The sequence below is a fragment of the Heloderma suspectum genome, chromosome 8, assembly GCF_057233095.1.
Source record: "Heloderma suspectum isolate Gila_16-S chromosome 8, 16-S_ref, whole genome shotgun sequence".
Taxonomy (NCBI): domain Eukaryota; kingdom Metazoa; phylum Chordata; class Lepidosauria; order Squamata; family Helodermatidae; genus Heloderma; species Heloderma suspectum.
In genome coordinates, this window is record NC_139465.1 from 45,657,239 (window position 1) to 45,674,873 (window position 17,635).

General features: G+C 51.5%; 1 protein-coding gene across 1 annotated transcript in view; it reads left to right on the top strand.

Annotated features, from left to right (window-relative positions):
- Window positions 1-13,444: 13,444 nt before the first annotated feature.
- Window positions 13,445-17,635, top strand: part of WTIP (WT1 interacting protein) — a 104,087-nt gene continuing 99,896 nt past the window's right edge. Inside the window, exons 1-2 of the mRNA XM_084812239.1 lie at window positions 13,445-14,429; window positions 14,499-14,625. Of these exons, the coding sequence (XP_084668365.1) occupies window positions 13,542-14,429; window positions 14,499-14,625 (1,015 nt within the window). The 5' untranslated portion in view covers window positions 13,445-13,541. The remainder of the gene's footprint in view (window positions 14,430-14,498; window positions 14,626-17,635) is intronic.

Genomic DNA, 17,635 nt, shown 5'->3' on the forward strand with positions numbered 1-17,635 from the left:
TCTTCCCTTTTCTCCCTTGCTTTTCGCTTCCCTTCTTTCCTCAGCTACTTGTGAAGCCTCCTCAGACAGCCACTTGGCTTTCTTGCATTTCTTTTTCTTTGGGATGGATTGAGTTGCTGCCTCCTGAACAATGTTACGGACCGCCGTCCATAGTTCCTCAGGCACTCTGTCTATCAGGTCTAATCCCTGAAATCTATTCCTCACCTCCACTGTATATTCATAAGGGATATGATTTAAGTCATACCTGAATGGTTTAGTGGTTTTCCCTACATTCTTCAATTTAAGCTGAAATTTTGCAAGAAGAAGCTCATGATCTGAGCCACAGTCAGCTCCAGGTCTTGTTTTTACTGACTGTATAGAGCTTCTCCATCTTTGGCTGCAAAGGACATAATCAATCTGATTTCGATATTGACCATCTGGTGATGTCCATGTGTAGAGTCGCCTCTTGTGCTGTTGGAAAAGAGTGTTTGCTATGATCAGCGTGTTCTCTTGGCAAAACTCTATTAGCTTTTGTCCTGCTTCATTTTGTACACCAAGGCCATGCTTGCCTGTTATCCCAGTGATTTCTTGACTTCCTACTTTAGCATTCCAATCCCCTATGATGAAGAGGACATCTTTTTTTGGTGTTAGTTCTAGAAGGTGTTGTAGGTCTTCATAGAACCAATCAACCTCAGCTTCTTCGGCATCAGTGGTTGGGGCATAGACTTGAATTACTGTGATGTTGAATGGTTTGCCTTGGATTCGAACTGAGATCATTCTATCATTTTTGAGATTGTACCCCAGTACTGCTTTTCCCACCCTTTTGTTGACTATGAGTGCTACTCCATTTCTTCTAAGGGATTCTTGCCCACAGTAGTAGATATGATGGTCACCTGAATTAAATTCGCCCATGCCTGTCCATTTTAGTTCACTGATTCCCAAGATGTCGATGTTCAATCTTGCCATCTCATGTTTGACCACCTCCAGCTTACCTTGATTCATTGATCTTACATTCCAGGTTCCTAAACAATATCCACAGCTGAGTGTCCTTTCGGCTTTGGCCCAGCCGCTTCACTCTTTCTGGCGCTACTTGGAAATACCCTCTGCTCTTCTCCAGTAGTATATTGGACACCTTCCGACCTGAGGGGCTCATCTTCCGGCGTCATCTCTTTTAGCCTTGTGATACGTTCCATGGGGTTTTCTTGGCAAGAATACTGGAGTGGGTTGCCATTTCCTTCTCCAGTGGACATTTTGTCAGAACTCTCCGCCATGACCTGTCCATCTTGGGTGGCCCTGCACGGCATAGCTTATGGCTTCACTGAGTTATGCAAGCCCCTTCGCCACAAGGCAGTGATCCATGAAGGGGAATATTAGGCACCTTATAAACAAGTAATCATCAGGATGCCTGAAGTATGTGTTGAGGGTATGTGTTGTATAGTTCACTGTGTGTGTGTGTGTGTGTGTGTGTGTGAGAGAGAGCTATGCATCTCTTTATATTCAGAAAGGTCCATTTGCTGGTTTTTTGCTTTGTGAAGAAGGTATGGGCTTAAAAAATGGTTGTGCAAGCAGAGGAGTTGCTCTATTATCTTCTATATCAGGGCTGGGGAATGTTGCCCTGCAGTTAGACTCCAACTCCCATCACCCCAACCATTGGCCATGGGGGCTGGGGCTGATGGAAGTTGAAGTCCAACAACTTCTGGAGGGCCACAGGTTCTCCAACCCTGCCCTACATCAAATATTGTGCCTGCAAAACCATCTCAGGACATTGCAGCGTAAGCCAGTGTGGTGTAGCGGTTAGAGTGTTGGACTGGGGCTCAGGAGACCCAGGTTCTAGACCCCATACGGCCACGAAGCTCCCTGAGTGACTTTGGGCCAGTCACTCGCTCCCAGCCTAAGCTATCTCACAAGGTTAACGGATAAAATGGAATGCAGGAGGGCCGTGTACGCCACCTTGGGTTCCTTGCAAGAGGAGAAAAGGTGGGATAAAAATGTAATAATAATTAAAAAAAAAACCTGAACTCTGTAACTTGGCTTCAAACATTAATTGCTGGGGCTTCCATAGAATGTGATGGTTCTGTTCACTTTATAATGTTAATTATTTGTGAAACCTAAGGTCTTGGTGATAGCGATTTATTTTGCCAGATGATTCTTCCTCTTCCTCTTCTTCTTCTTGGTATTATGGACCAGTATCCATAATACTATATTGTGTGCACAACTAGAATCATAGAATAGTATAGAATCATAGAATAGTAGGGTTGGAAGGGGCCTACAAGGCCATCGAGTCCAACCCCCAACTAGTCCTGGCTAATCCTAGTATCTCACTTGCTTTATCTAGAATTTATATCTTGTCTTTTTCTGAAGGAACTGAAAGGTCACCTCGTTTTATGGCTATTTTATTTATTTTAATAGAGTGATAGACCCCTCTTCCATGAAATGTACCAGAATGACTTATAAAACTGCACTTTAAAAAAATGTAATAAAATACAAACAACATGGCCACAAGAAAGATGCTGGTGCCAGGCAGACCTCACCAGGGAGCGTATGCCACAGATAGTGCTCCACCACGGAGAAGGCAGGGCATCTGGAGAACAATTCCTATAAACAGAAGCAGTACATCTCAGCAGACAAGACTGTAACCAGTGGCCCTGTGTGCCGCTTGGTCCGCTGTTTTTCAGGGGCTAACATTGATGGGCAGCCTTGAGGCCCCAGGGCTTCTTCCCTTCTTATGGTCCTTTATCTTCAAACAGGCTTTGGACTGGGAAGCCCCTCAAGTCAGCTGCAGGTCTGGTTGGGGTTTAAACCTGTTGTTCCCCAATCTTCAGGTGATACAGTGAACAATGCTTCATTTCCCAATATTCCTTTAATTATTTAAACACTAAACAGCTCAACATCATGTCTTTTACTGCACGTTCCACATGTGACTGGCCTTTCTAGAATGTACCACTTCCTAGGATGGCCACTTACACAATGCCAAAAGAGAGGATGGAAGAGGACATCACTTTGCATATTATTTGCATATACAAATTTATATGCATAGGTAAAAATGCAGGAATAATAACTATAATTTAATTAGAGATACAGTCGTACAATACATACAATCATAGAATAGTAGGGTTGGAAGGGGCCTACAAGACCATCGAGTCCAACCCCCTGCTCAATGCAGGAATCCAAGTCAGAGCAGCCCTGACAGAAGGCTGTCCAGCCTTGGCTCGAATGTGTCCAGTGGGGGAGAGCCCACCACCTCCCTTGAGAATTGGTTCCATTGTCGTATTGCTCTAACAATCGGGAAGTTTCTCCTGATGTTCAGCCAGAATCTGGCTTCCTGTAACTTGAGCCCATCATTCCGTGTCCTGCAGTCCTGGATGATGGAGAAGAGATCCTGGCCTTCCTCTCTGTGACAACCTTTCAAGGACTTGAAGAGCGCTATCCTATCTCCCCTCAGTCTTCTCTTCTCAAGGCGAAACATGCCCAGTTCTTTCAGTCCCTCTTCATAGGGCTTTGTTTCCAGTCCCCTGATCATCTTTGTTGCCCTCCTCTGAACCCTCTCCAGTTTGTCTGCAGCCCAGAACTGGACACAGTACTCCAGATGAGGCCTAACCAGTGCTGAGTAGAGGGGAACTAGTACTTCCCAGGATTTGGAAGCTATGAATCTATTAATGCAGCCCAGAAGAGCATTGGCCTTTTTTGCAGCCACATCACATTGCTGGCTCATATTCAGCTTGTGATCGACAATTCCTAGATCCTACTCACTTGTCATGTTGTTGAGCCACGTATCCCCCATCTTGTAACTGTGTGTTTGGTTTCTTTTTCCTAGGTGCAGAACTTGGCATTTATCCCTATTAAATGTCATTCTGTGGTTTTCTGCCCAGCGCTCCAGTCTACCCAGATCACTTTGAATTTTGTTTCTGTCTTCCAAGGTATTAGATATCCCTCCCAATTTTGTGTCATCTGCAAATTTGATCAGCATTCCCTGCACCTCCTCCTCCAAGTCATTAATACAAATGTTGAAGAGCACTGGGCCCAGGACTGAGCCCTGCGGTACCCCACTCGTTACCTCTCCCCAGTTGGAGAAGGTCCCATTGATAAGCACTCTTTGAGTCCGATTCTGTAGCCAACTGTGGATCCACCGGATCGTTGTTTCATCTAGCCCACTTTGAGCTAGTTTGCTCATCAGGACATCATGGGGCACTTTGTTGAAAGCTTTGCTGAAGTTGAGGTATATGATGTCCACACCATTCCTACGGTCCACAAGGGAGGTGATCTGATCCAAAAATGAGATCGGTTTTGTCTGGCAGGATTTGTTCTTGTCAAATCCATATTGGCTTTGAGTAATCACTGCATTGTTTTCAAGGTGCTTACAGACTGATTGCTTTATCACCTGCTCTAGAATTTTCTCAGGGATTGATGTCAGACTTACTGGTCTGTAGTTCCCAGGTTCCTCCTTTTTACCGTTTTTGAAGATAGGGACAACATTAGCCCTCCTCCAGTCATCTGGCACTTCACCCGTCCTCCATGATTTCTCAAAGAGAATAGACAGTGGTTCTGAGAGTTCTTCTGCCAGTTCCTTTATGACTCTAGGATGCAGTTCATCTGGCCCTGGAGATTTGTCCTCAAGGTCATTAGGTGTTCCTTGACCATATGCCTATCGATCTCAAGCTGCAATCCTGCCCCTTCAGCCTGTACTTCGCCTTTGCCAGGGCCTCTGCCTTTTCTTTGTCATCTGTTATCATTTTTCCATCCTTATTTAACAGCCGAACCACCATTTCTTCCCTTTGTCTTTTACTATGCACATATCTGAAGAAAGCCTTTTTGTTGCTTTTAGCATCCCTCGCTAACCTCAGCTCGTTCTCAGCTTTAGCCTTCCTGACACCATCCCTGCAATTCTGTGCTACTCGCCAGGACTCTTCCTTTGTCGCTTGGCCTTCTTTCCATTTCCTTTATGTTTTCAGGTCCTCTCTTATTTTTTTGTGAAGCCACATTGGCTTCTTCTGTTGTCTTCCACCTTTTTTTCTTGTTGGAATTGTTTGTAATTGTGCCTTGAGAATTTCCTTTTTTAAAAACTCCCACCCCTCTTGGACTCCATCTCACATCTCACCATAGTAGAGAAGAGTGGGCAGGTGACCTGTATGTTCCTGCTCAGTCTGCTGTGCTGCTAAGTGTGGATCGGCAGCTCCAAGGCCCCAGCCCGCTCTCCCTCCTTAGGGTTCTTTTACTCTGGTTTAGACTTGGACTGTGCATCTCTTCAAAGGGGACACCTTCAAATAGAGGACTCTCCTCTGCCAGCTCTCCAAATAGAGTACTGTTCTCTGTAAAGTAGGGCACCTGGCCAACCCACCACTTCTGTCACTTCTCAGACCGACCCACCTTGTCCATTCGCTTGAACTGTGGCACCCTGACTGGAACCCAGGTATTGTCTATTGGACAGGCACCCATGGGAGAAAAGGCAGGGCGCCTCATCCATCCAGTGTCTTTTTGGACTGGGTCTTTGACCTTTGTCAGTGTCCTTTGGGGTTTCAAAACCTGTGAACTTCAAGAGCGCATTTGCCTCCAATGTTTAATTAAGAATGATAACAGGATAAAATGTTCTTGGCCTGGTGGAGGGGCCAGCTTGGCAATTCTTCTGACTGATTTCAGGCAGCTGAAAGTCCAGCCACAGAATGGCACTGTTTATGCAAGTTTGTTCGGAGGGGTGGGGCTGCCTCAGAGACTCCATAAGCCAGCTTTCCAAACTTGGCACCCTCCAGATGGGCTTGACTACAACTCCCATCATCCAACTGGATGTGCTGGCTGGGGATGATGGGAGTTGTAATCAATCCCATCTGGAGGGCGTCAGGTTGGGGAAGGCTGCCAATAAGCAAAATTCCCTGGGGGGCATAGCTCAGTGGTAGGGCCCCGGCTTTGCATTCAGAAGTTCCCAGGTTCCATCCCCAGCAGCAGCTCTAGGTAAGGTGAGGAAGGATCCCTGCCTGAAACCCTGGGGAGCCAGTGCAGGTCAGTGTCACCAGTACTGGGCTAGGTGGACCAAGGTCTGACTCCGTAGAAGGCAGCTCCCTATGACCCTAGAATGTTCTTAGTGGCTTCTCTCTGGACTTGGGTTTCGCGATTCCTCTTGAAGGCCTGGGGGCTGGAGTTATTTTTGTGTGTTTACTGTTAGGCATTTATTGCCAAAGGCTTTGAAACCGGAAGCAGAATGCATTCATTACTGTCATTCTCTTAATACAATGACAATAATGTTGGATGTCTAATATTTATTTATTCTCAAAGCAGCTAACAAGAGTAAAACAAAATAACATTTAAAAGCAGTAAAAATTAGTTAATTTAGGGCGCAACCCTATGCATGTTTAGACAGAAATAAGTCCTACAACTCCCACTGTGCCCCTCTCTAAACATACATAGGGTTGCACCTTAAATTACCATGCCTCTCAGCCAGAAACAGATACCTGGAGGTGGCTTGCCATCATAGAACTATAGAATAACAACATGAAAACAGTCAATTAAAATAATAACTAGGTGGGAAACATGCAAGCCAGAGGCCGCCAGAGCCCCTGGCCAATTTTGACACCCTCTGCACTGCTGAATTTGTGGAGACATCAGAAACACCCAGCACCTCAAGGGTAGAGTTTCAAGGGGAAACGGGTGGAGAAGGGAAGCTCTAACACATGCTTACATGAGAGTAAAGAAAAGTATCATGCCTAGCTATATTTTGCAATTAGTACCATGCATTGTTTGGCCTTTAGTCCAGCATTCCTGATCACATTCTCTTGGAACTCACTCCCAGAGTCCAATGGGGCTGATTTCCCAGGAAACGTCATTAGGGTTGCAAGAACATGCTCCTTATGTTGGTGAAGCCTCTGTGCAGTGGAACAAACAATGATATGTGCCATTGGAATGTATATCTATGCTCAATATTTAAACCCCATTCACAGTGCAGGCTGGTGGCTCCAATGTCAGTGGGGTGGTGAATCTGCTCTGGGTTTCAGTCAGAACCAGTCAGAACTCTAAAGGAGCTATGTAGGGTGGATATGTGGCATCTGAATGTATATCTGTGCTCAATAAGATCTAGTAATCCTCTCTGCACAGTAAGGCAGAAACCCATGTATGCCCTCTCCCCCGTACAATGTAATCTGCAATGTGGGCATACATACATGGTATACCCAGCTCCCACAATAGTCCCATGTGGGGATCCCCAACCTTTTGGGGTCAATTGGCACAGCTGGAATTTTGGGAGTGTCATGCCATGGACAGATTGACCATCCATAAAATGGCCACCATGGTGGGCATGGACAGTCACAAAATACCCATTTACCAGGAGGAAAACTGTTGATACTAAAAGTAACTTGCCCAAGAACCTAAGTCCAAGGCAGGGGTGGGCTCTGAGCTCCAGAACCCAAAACAATTCTTTTGAACCCAAATAAAGATGGTGCTGGAAGGCAGCCTTTTGCTCTGCAGCAAGTCAGTCTCCCAGTTAAAAATTAAAAAAAAAAAAAAATCAGGAGGGGCTGGGAGCCTGGTGGGCACCAAGACAGGCGTCCACAGGGCACCATGGTGGAGACCCCAGGTGGTATATGGAGAGATTGAGAGAGAACTGGTGTAGTATCATGGCATGGCTGAGAGCCAGGAAATCCCTGGTCCATGTCTTGCCCCCACACTGAGCTTACTTTCTCTCAGCATCAGCCAACCTTCATCCTCAATGGGGGGGTAATAATACTGGCCTGCTGCAGGGGTAGGGAGGTGGTAGATCTCCAGATGTTTTTGGACTTCAGCTCTTATAAGCCCCTGCCATCACGGCCAATGGTCAGGAATGCTGGCAGTTGAAGTCCAAAACACCTTCTGCCCCCCCTGGCCTACCTTATGGAGCTATGGGAAGGATGAACGACATCAAGTACGTATCACGTTGATATCCCATCCTTCCTCCAGGGAGCTACACTGTCCTCTTCCGCACACACACTCATTTATCCTCACAACTACCCTGTGAGGTAGATTAGGTTGAGAGAGAATGGCCTAAGGCAGCCTTCCCCAATCTGGTGCCCCCCAGATGTGTGCAAGTCCCATCATTCCCAGGTCAGTGGCCTCAAGTTAGCCGCTGGTGAGTGAGGATTCAAACTCTGGCCTCCCCAGACCTAGTCTATCACTCTAACCACTCTGCCCTGACGAAGTGTTTTGAACACTTTATTATTATAATTTATCATTATTGTTAATGCCTAATGATAAACTAAAGACACCAGTTTGGGGCTTCTCTTCTTTCCTCTGAAATTATAATTGCAACAGGTGTGGAATCTCCCTGTTGAAATCTTGAGAGCTCCATAGTCACAACTTGCACCTGAGAATTGGCCATGCGCTGCATTTGGTGTGTCTTTTTAAATATATAAACTCCTACTATGTCCCCAAATATATCTGTCCACCAAATCTTCCAAAACTTCAGGGAAGAGGAGGTGGCAGAGGGAGGAATTCAAATGTGTCCCTTTTGCCAGCTGTGGTTCAGTCTAGTGGGGCTTTCATGATAGGGGATTGTGGGAAGGGTCACAGCTCAGCAACAGAGCCCCTGCTGGCATGCAGAAGGCCCCAGATTCAAGCCCTGGCATCTCTGGGTAGGCCTAGGGAAGACCTCTTGCCGAGACTGAAGAGCTGAATCCCTTTCGGCCCGAGGAGCAGATTTCATTTCTGCATTTACTTCCCTTCTGACCTGTTTACAACTCTTCTCTCCCCCCATATACTGTATGAAAACATGAAACTTTCCATAATCCTTCATCTATCTGATGGACTATAGTCCATGAAAGCCTGTGCCAGAATAAATCTGTTAGTTTTCAAGGTGCCACAAGACTCCTTGTTATTTTTACTACTTCTTTTGCAGCTGCAATGGGATACCATCGCAGGGCGTGGGAATGGGTGGCCGCAGCATTCCTCCAGCACCCGTGCCCTGCTCCAGCTCTGCCCAGCTTTTCGCCCTTTAGGAGGCAGCGTCTCATAGGCACGAGGGTATTGCTGTGCCACTGCTCACTCTTTCCACTGGCATAGTTGGACCAGTTCCATGTTCAGTATCAGTCGCTGGGGAGCACCGACGGGAGACGGCTCTCAGGAAGAGAGGGAGCTGCTTTCTGCGGAGTCAGGCCCTCGGTCCATTTTGCCCAGTACTGTTGACGCTGACTGGCAGCAATGGCTCTCCAGGGATTCAAGCAGGATTCCTTCCTCGCCCTACCTGGAGATGCTGCCAGGGACTGAAGCTGGACCCTCCTTCATGCAAAGCAGGGGCTCTGCCACTGAGCTGCTCTTGCCTCCGTACCCTCCTGGTGGGCTTTCCAAAAGCACGGCCACTTAAGGGTGCTGCCGGAGATGGGCCATTGGTCTGATCCAGCAGGGCTCTTCTCATCTTCTAATTCCCCACCAGTGCAGGGCGTCTGTGAAGCGGTCCAGCCCTGCCCACAACTCACGAACAGGATTGCTCTGCTGCTAAAAACACTGGTGAGACCAAATTTAAGGCTGAAAATATCCAGCTGGAAATGAAATATTTTCGGAGTCTAATGAGTTTCAGCCTAAGACAGAATCCTCCAAAGATAAGGAACTGGCTCCTACGGGATCCCACCCCCTTCTTTTTGGCAATTCTTTTTTGAATGACATAATTCAAAATTGCTGCTTTGGGTGCTTCGGGAACTTGAAGAAGAGGCAGCTACAGCGCGGCTAGCACCATTCCAGGTTTCGACAGAACAGGAGACAAAGAGATTGGAAGGGGAAGGTGGGAGGAGATTCAAAGCAAGGTTGAAAGGGTTGCTCTTGGTGTATTCAGAACTCAACTGCAAACAGGTCATATATTTTAGCACATTAATTGTGATGACTTTTAAGCCTCACAATAAAGTGACAGATCAGTCTGCTGAGGAACAGTCACCCTTTGTCTAACCAAGTGCGCAAAGTGGTTGCAGTGCAGGCCCCCACATTCTCGGCTCATTCAGGGAGCACTACCAGGCACAGCTCTGCCCCTCGAGGTCTCAGCTCCGAGTCCTCTTCCATGTATGTGCCCCACTGTTGCCATGTGCTCATGCTGTTCAGTGTGGGTTGGTGATTAGCCCCTCCAGGGGTGTTGTGAGGCACTTTAAAAATGTGGGGGCCAGGCCCATATCCATGTGCATATATATGCTGCTTTATATCTATAAATGCAAATGTAGAAATAGTTACAAGGATTGATTCAACTATCACAGGAAGCAAAACCAGCCAATTAATTTGTCATCCAACGTATCTCAAATAAAAGGAATTCTTCCGTTAATTTGCACCCTGCCCCAGATCGTCTCAAACCAATGGAAAAAGGTTTTTTCCCTAAATTAAATTGCTGTGAGGGGGAAGATTTCTTTCCCTCCCCAGCTGCAATCCCCTTTGAACTTTGCCCCCTGCATGGCAATAAACCTTCTGTTGGCACTGATGGACACTCGGGGCTCTGTGGAATAGTTCCAGGGCCCTGTGAAGTAGATTTGGGGCCCATGGTCGAGCAACACCCCTGCTCCTCTCCCAAACTAACTGGCACTCCTGATTTAGTCTACCATGGGATATAACCCTTTCAAAATGTGCTCTGAGATACAAGTAAAGGAGAAATACATGTCCACAAACTGTTCTCATGCAGATCTAATCTGGCCAGCAATGTTTGCTACCTCAACCAGCTGCATGATACAGTCTGAATGGCACCTCCCAGGATCCTTGCCATGTCATGGAGGATGCTAGACGCTCTTGGACTGGGAGCTGCTCCTTTGGTCACCTCTGTATTGCCACGCAAAGCAGTTTCTTGGGTTACTTGCCCCGGCCTGATTCGCAGTGCAGCTAAACTGAGGCCTGAGCAAGCTTAACAGTGTAAGCCTCATTTTCAGAAAAGTATGTTACCTCAAAGTAAGTCCCATCGAGTTCAATCAGACACACACACACCCACACACCCAATACTTGGTCGTACTTGGGTTGGGTGGCAGCTTGGGATGGGAGGTTGCAAATTAACTATCCACTCAATGCCTCCACAAGCCTGGCAAAAAAACACGGCCTGGTAGATATAAATCCTCTATCCATACTTATTATCTTTTTTTGTTTATACATGTACGAGTTGCTGTATGTCTCAAATAAGGTCCCCCAAGGCAACTTACAGCTAAAAGCTGCAGCAATGTAAACTTATCTGGTAACAACAGCAGTTCTGCAAGCTGGCTGGGTGATGCTGGGAACTCTATTCCAACACATCTGGAGGGCACCAGGCTGGGGAAGCTTGGCTGAGAATCCTGCTGCCAGAGGAGAATGGACTGGGGGCCCTTCTAGACGAGGCTTTGGTTGTGCAGCCACCCTGGCTCAGGCACAGGAACGCATGGGGGTCCAGACTTCTGTCTGTAGCCCTCCCGTGTTTTCCTACCACTGCTTCCATTGTTATTGTTACCAGAAAATAATTCATTAAGGGAGAAAAGATGGAACAGCAGCACAAGGGCTTTGGCTGGACAAGGCTGAGGAGCTGTCTGGAAGCACCCTGGGGCTGGTCCAACCCCCCCCAACCTGGTGCCCTCCAGATGTTTTGGACTACACCTCCCAGCATTCCTATTTGGCCCCGCTGGCTGGGGCTGATGAGAGTGGAAGTCCAAAATATCTGGAGGGTCCCCAACTGGGGAAGAATGGGCCAGGTGATGGTAAGGATTTCTGAGTTCAAGAGGAAGCCGCCTTGCTGTCTCCTGTCTAACACCAAATGCAGCTGGCGCAGTTCAGCCAAACTCCCAGCTGACGGATGTGGGAGTGTGAAAGGGGCATCTCCAGGCTCCTCACACCACAGCTCATACGGGGGTGCTGTTTGTGAGAAGCCACAGCTCGGGGGGGGGGGGGGCTGTTCATGCTGCTACTACCGCGATTTGCACCATCAGGGGGTCTGAAACAGGGCTGCCTCGATCACACAAACCATAGCTGGTCTGTACATCCCTGTCACCTGAAGCATCGAGGGGCGACCTGCATGTGTGAAGGGCCCTCGCAGATTGAACACCAGAAACAGGTCTTGCATATTTGCCACCCACAGACACCACACAAGCGCTTTTCAGTGGAATCAGCTGCGTACTACTTACAGGGCCTAGAAAAATAAAGTTCTGTGTACATGGATGGGTGAATCAGCCCCTCGGAAGGTAGTGGTTTTCACAAGCAAAAGGCTTCTGTGCAACCCTGTTGGGTTGCAAGCCTGGTACCCACAGGGTACCCTTGCACCCACAGGAGGCATTTCTGTGGGGCTAGCTTGAACTGTGTGTGTGTGTGTGTGAGTGTATAAACGCTGTGGTTGGGTTCCTTGGCCAATGCTCAGAGCAGACAGGGCACCTTAAAGCCAGGGTGTTGAACCTCTTTCAGCCTGAGGGCCAAATGTAATTTCAGAGGCGCTCTTGGGGGCTGCATTCCAGCGGTGGGCGGGGCCAAAGGCAAAAGGGGTGGGGCCGAAAGCCAGCCTGTTTTAGCTTAAAGCTCCTCCTGGCAGTGAGAGAGCCGTCGGAGAGGCGTTTCAACCTTTCGGATTGGGGAACAACTGCACAAAAGGAGGAAACCGCCGAGGGCGGGCGGGCGGGCAGGCGGGGGCGTAGCCATTCGGGGAACCTGGGAGGGGTGGATCTGGCCCGTGGGCCTGAGCTTCTGCACCCCGCCTTAGAGACTCACCCTCGTAACTCTGTCCGGAGCTGTGGTGGCCCAGAACAGCTCATCGGGTCAGGACAGGCAAGTCAGTGGAGGAGATGTGCCCAGAAGGCAGGCTGAGGGCACGCATCCCGCCGCCCACTGCGGCTGAGCGAGGGGTCCGGCGCTCGACCGGCGGTGCGACGCGGCCGGCGGGGGCCACGAGGCCTTGGCCCTCGGGCGCGGGGTCGCATTAGGTCCTGGGCAGCGCCCGGGGGGCGGAAGGAGAGCGGCGCCGCTCCTGCGGGGAGGGGGGCAGCACGGGCCCCGCCCTTGCGCGCCCCCCACCTACCCCTCCCGAGCCCCTCCCCACGGAGGAAAGAGGCGCAGGAGCAAAGCCGCTCGCGGGGAGCGCGGGGGCGTCGCGGGCTGCCCCCGGCGCCCCCCGCCCGGGCTGGCTCGGGTGCAGCCATTGTTCGGCTTCGGCTTCGACCGCATTCCAGAGGGACGCAGCGCCCGTCCCCTTCCTCCTCGCGCTCCTGCCCCGCACAAAGGAGTCCCTCCCTCGCCGGCAGCGCGCACAAAGGAGGCTCCTCGGCGCGCCGCGAGCTGCCTTGGCGCCGCCGCCTCCCTGCCCGGCCGCGGCCGCGGGGCGCCGCCGAGGGGCGAGCGAGGAGCGCGGAGCAGCCGCAGGAGGAGAATTCCTCCGCGAATTCCTCCGCGCGGCGCGCCATTGCGCGGCCCAGCGACTCTCCTTCCCGGGGCGGGCGAGTGGGACGGGGCCGCTGCCCCCGACGCGCCCCCGCCCCCTGCGCCGGGCGGCCGCCGGCGCGTCGCGAGGCGAAGCCCTCGAGGCGGGATGCCCGCGCGGTGACTCCTGCGGGCGGGCGCGCGCCGGCCGCCCCTCCGCGAGCTCCGCCGGCGGTCCCCGCGAGCCCCTGCCCGCGCCCCCCCGCGAGGGCGGCGGCGGCGGCATGGAGAGGCGCGAGGAGGGCTTGGCGAGAGCCAGCAAGCTGATGGCCGAGCTGGCGCTCTACGAAGACGGGCTCGGCCGGCGGAGAGAGCCGGCGGCGGCGGCGGCGGCGGACGTGCGGGCCAAGAAGCCGCTGAACGGCGGCGGGGGCTGCGCGCTGGGCCCCCCGCCGCCCTACCCGCCGGGGGAGCCTTCGTCGCTCCTCCCGCTGCGCGCGCTGAACGGCGGCGGCGGCGAGGACGGCCCGGGCCCGCGCTCCGAGGTGGCGCTGCCTTGCTACAAGCGCTACTCGGCCGAGGGCTACCCGCGCGGCAAAGGCGGCGGCGGCGGCGGCGGCGCCAGCCCGCGGGCCTCGACGTGCTGCGGCGCGGAGGCGAGCGGCCGCGGCGGCGGCGGCGCCTTGGCCAGCCCGCGGGGCAGCGTGGTGGCGGCGCCCGGCGCCGTCGAGGCGGCGCTCAGCCCGCGCTCCAGCTACGCCAGCACGGCCAGCGACGCCAGCAAGCACTCCAGCCCGCGCGCCAGCCTCGCCAGCTCGTCCGACGGCGGCGGCGGCGGCGGCGGCAGCAAGCCGAGCAGCAACCGCACCAGCGGCATCAGCATGGGCTACGACCAGCGGCACGTCAGCCCGCGCTCCTCGTCGTCCTGCGCCGGCGAGCTGGAGGCGGCGGCGCGCCACGGCCCGGCGGCGGCGGGCGGCGGCGGCGCGGCTCTGGCCAGCCCCCGCTCGAGCATCTCCAGCCACAGCTCGCGCAGCTCCCGCGGCTCGATGGGCGCCTACCCGGAGCTCCAGCTGCCCTCGCCGCGGGCGTCCATGCTGCCCGAGGAGAGCCTGCTGCTGCTCGCGGAGCCGACGGCGGACGCCTACCCGCGGCTGCACGCCCAGGCCCCGGCGGCGCTGAGCCCCGACGCCGCGCTGCCCCACGGCCCCGCCGCCGCCGCCAAAGGGGCGGCCTCCAAGTTCCGGATCCCCTACCAGGTCACGCCGCCCAGGGAGAGCGGCCCCAGCCAGGTGGAGAGGAGGCTGGAGGCGCTCACCCTGGAGCTGGAGAAGGAGCTGGAGATGCACAAGAAGAAGGAGTACTTCGGTGAGTGCCTTTGGCGAGGCGGGGGAGATCCTTGGGGCCGGGGCAGCGGCCACGCTGGGTCGCTCTCCATCGGCCCTCGGGGCCGGCTGGAGTTACTCATCCTTCCCGCTCAGTCAGACATCCGTTCGCTGGAGGCCCCAGCCGGGTTGGGGTTTCCCTGGCCGCCTCTGCTCAGAAGTAAGTCTCCCTGTGTTCAGTGGGATTTACTCCGTAGTACAGCCTTCCTCAACCTGATGCTCTCTCCGGATGTGTTGGACTACAACGCCCAGCGTCCCTCAGCCAGATGTGGGGGATGTAGTCCGACACATCTGGAGAGTGCGCCAGGTTGGGGCAGCCAGCTCCAGTAACAGCTGCGTTCAGGGTGTCCTCTGACTTATTTTTTTCACATGAGGGCGAGTTCCCTCTGGCAGCGACAGTTTGTTTCGGTGTATATGTCCCTTTCCAGAGTATCACAAGCAGAAGGACAGGAAGGCAGGGGCAACATAGGGGGAGGATCCCAGGCTACCAGGAGAAGACGGGAGCAAATGCAGCCAGCATTTAAACATTTCACATGTCTGTCTCTGCCGCACAGCCCCTTCCTGTCCTGACTACCTGCATCTCTGGGCTGTGTTCTTGTGTTGGCCCCGGGCAACTCCCTAAAGTGCTGCAGAATCTCCCATTCTTTAACTCTTGAGTAGTGGAAGAAATGACTGCTCCATTCTGCTGTCCTTCCTGAGAGTTGCCAACTTACCTGTTACAGCTGCCTTGCTTTTTAGATCATGTGGACTTGAGATTTGGAGTACGTATCTTTTCGAAGCCTGGCTAATTCAGACCCATAAAGAAGTTGAGACAGATTGCTTTGATTCATAGGACTAGTTAAGACTGCAACCCTAAACACAGTTACAAGCGAGTAACTTGCTTTTGAGTATGCATACATAGGTTTGTTCTCCATGTACACTCAAGAAGTGTGCTCTGTTGCTTTCGATGTAACCTACTTCAGGGTAAATCAGGGGTGTTGAACCTCCTTCAGCATGAGGGCCAAATTCCATTTCAGACAAACTCTCAGGGGCCACATTCCAGTGGTGGGCGGGGCTGAAGACAAAAGGGGTGGGGCCAAAGATAACTGCATATTTTAGTTTAAAGTGCCTGCTGCCAGGAACTGAGCATTAGAAGAGGCGTTTCAACCTTTTAGAATGGGGGGAAAAACTGCACAAAAGCCAGGGAACCATCCAATGGTTGATAGTTGGAGGAAAGGGGTGGGGCCAGGAGAAGGTGGCGTGGTCATCTGGGGAACCCCAAAGGCCAGATTGAGACCCCCAGATTTAGTCCCTGGGCCTATTTTGCACCCCTGCGGTAAATACTTAGTGGGATTCTACCCTAAATCAGCTGAGATCTCAGTATTCTGTATTGTGGATGAAACTGCTAGTCCTGTTGAAGTTACTTTCTCATTGGCGGCTGACAGGGCAACTGCCTTAGAATCCCTTAGGATATCTCTGCAAAAATGTCCCTGAAATTGCCAGATATTTCTGATAACAAAACAAGAAAAACCCTGGGAGATGTGAAATAAAGTCTCTGGCAGGGAACAACCTGAGTTGTGTTGTCTCTTTCTCCAGTTTCTCCCTCCTGAAAATAACAGTGAGTATGGTCCATTTCACATGGATTTTGTGAGGCTGAACCTGTTAAAACAGACTGTCGAGCACTTAGAAAAATGAGAAGTGCTATGTAAGTGACAAGTCGGAGTTGCAAACAGCCACTTGCCTGCTCAACTCTGGTGACCCAGGCAGCAGAGCTTTTGAAGCTGGAAGAGAGTTGGTTCTTACACACACACACACACACACACACGCACGCACACACACCCCTTTCAGGCTGGTTACATGCCTATGTATGAGAGCCTCTGAATCCCATAGTTATGTATGGACAAACAAGCCATGATAAAATACCCTACATGGGTTAGGAGCGTTCACTGATTTATTTGCAAGGCTGTGTGATAAATGATAGATCAAAACTGTCCCACCTCCTGCCATCCCCAAAGATTCCCACCCAGACCGCTCTCCACTCCTCTGGCGAGAGGGGATGGGATGGAGAGTGGATGGAGCATGTGGTTTGTGCTTTGCCTGGCACCAAATGACTTTCACTGCAACCACTCTTGTGCAGAGTAATCTGTCCTAAGCAGAGGGCCCCTACCATGAATCAAGGTGAGGGGTTTTTGTGGGGTGGGGTGGATTTTGACCTTTAAGGACAGTGGAGGGGAGATGGATGCATCTGACACACAGTGTACTATGCATTCCTACTGTGGGTGTTCTCCTGTGCAAGACCCCTTGAAATGAATGGGCGATGTGCAAGGGCATTCAAAAACGGCCTTGTTCATCTTTCTTCCTGATCAATAGTGCTTTCTGTAAATTAGTTGGGTGTGCAAGAGAGGGTGGGAGGGACAGTTTCCATCTTGAGCACCAACCAGAGTCCTTGGTTCTGGTGCCCTCAACTTGTTTGCCTGCATAATCTCTTCTCAAACCTTTCTGGAGCGTAGGAGATGTGATGAGGCAGCTTCCCCCACCCCCTGCCATGTCCTGTGGCTCCCAGGGGAGGATTTCTGGCCCACTGTGAATTTTTGCAGAACACCAAAAAGGGCTCAGTGTATGGACAGCAAGAGTTATTTCTTTATTAAAGCAGAAACAACCTGAGAAAGGGGAGGCCAGATGGCTCAAAGGCAAGGATGGTTTAGCTACTACCTGGCAAGAGATTTCCCACCGGGCTGATGCTGCCTAGACTTGTGAAATGTGGAAAGTCATGCAAGGTCTTTCAGCAGAAATAGGGACATCTCAGGGTTTGGGCGGAAAACATTTTCATTGCAGCAAGACAGATATTTGCACACTGAGATTGCTTAACATCTGGAAGATAGGTCTATCCACAGCTCTTAGCTATTACAGTGAAATGGAACCTCCATGTGCAGTTGCAGTACACCTCTGGATACAAAGTACTAGGGACAAACAAGGGAGCTTTATCGCTGTCATATATTGCAAGTTTCCCAGAT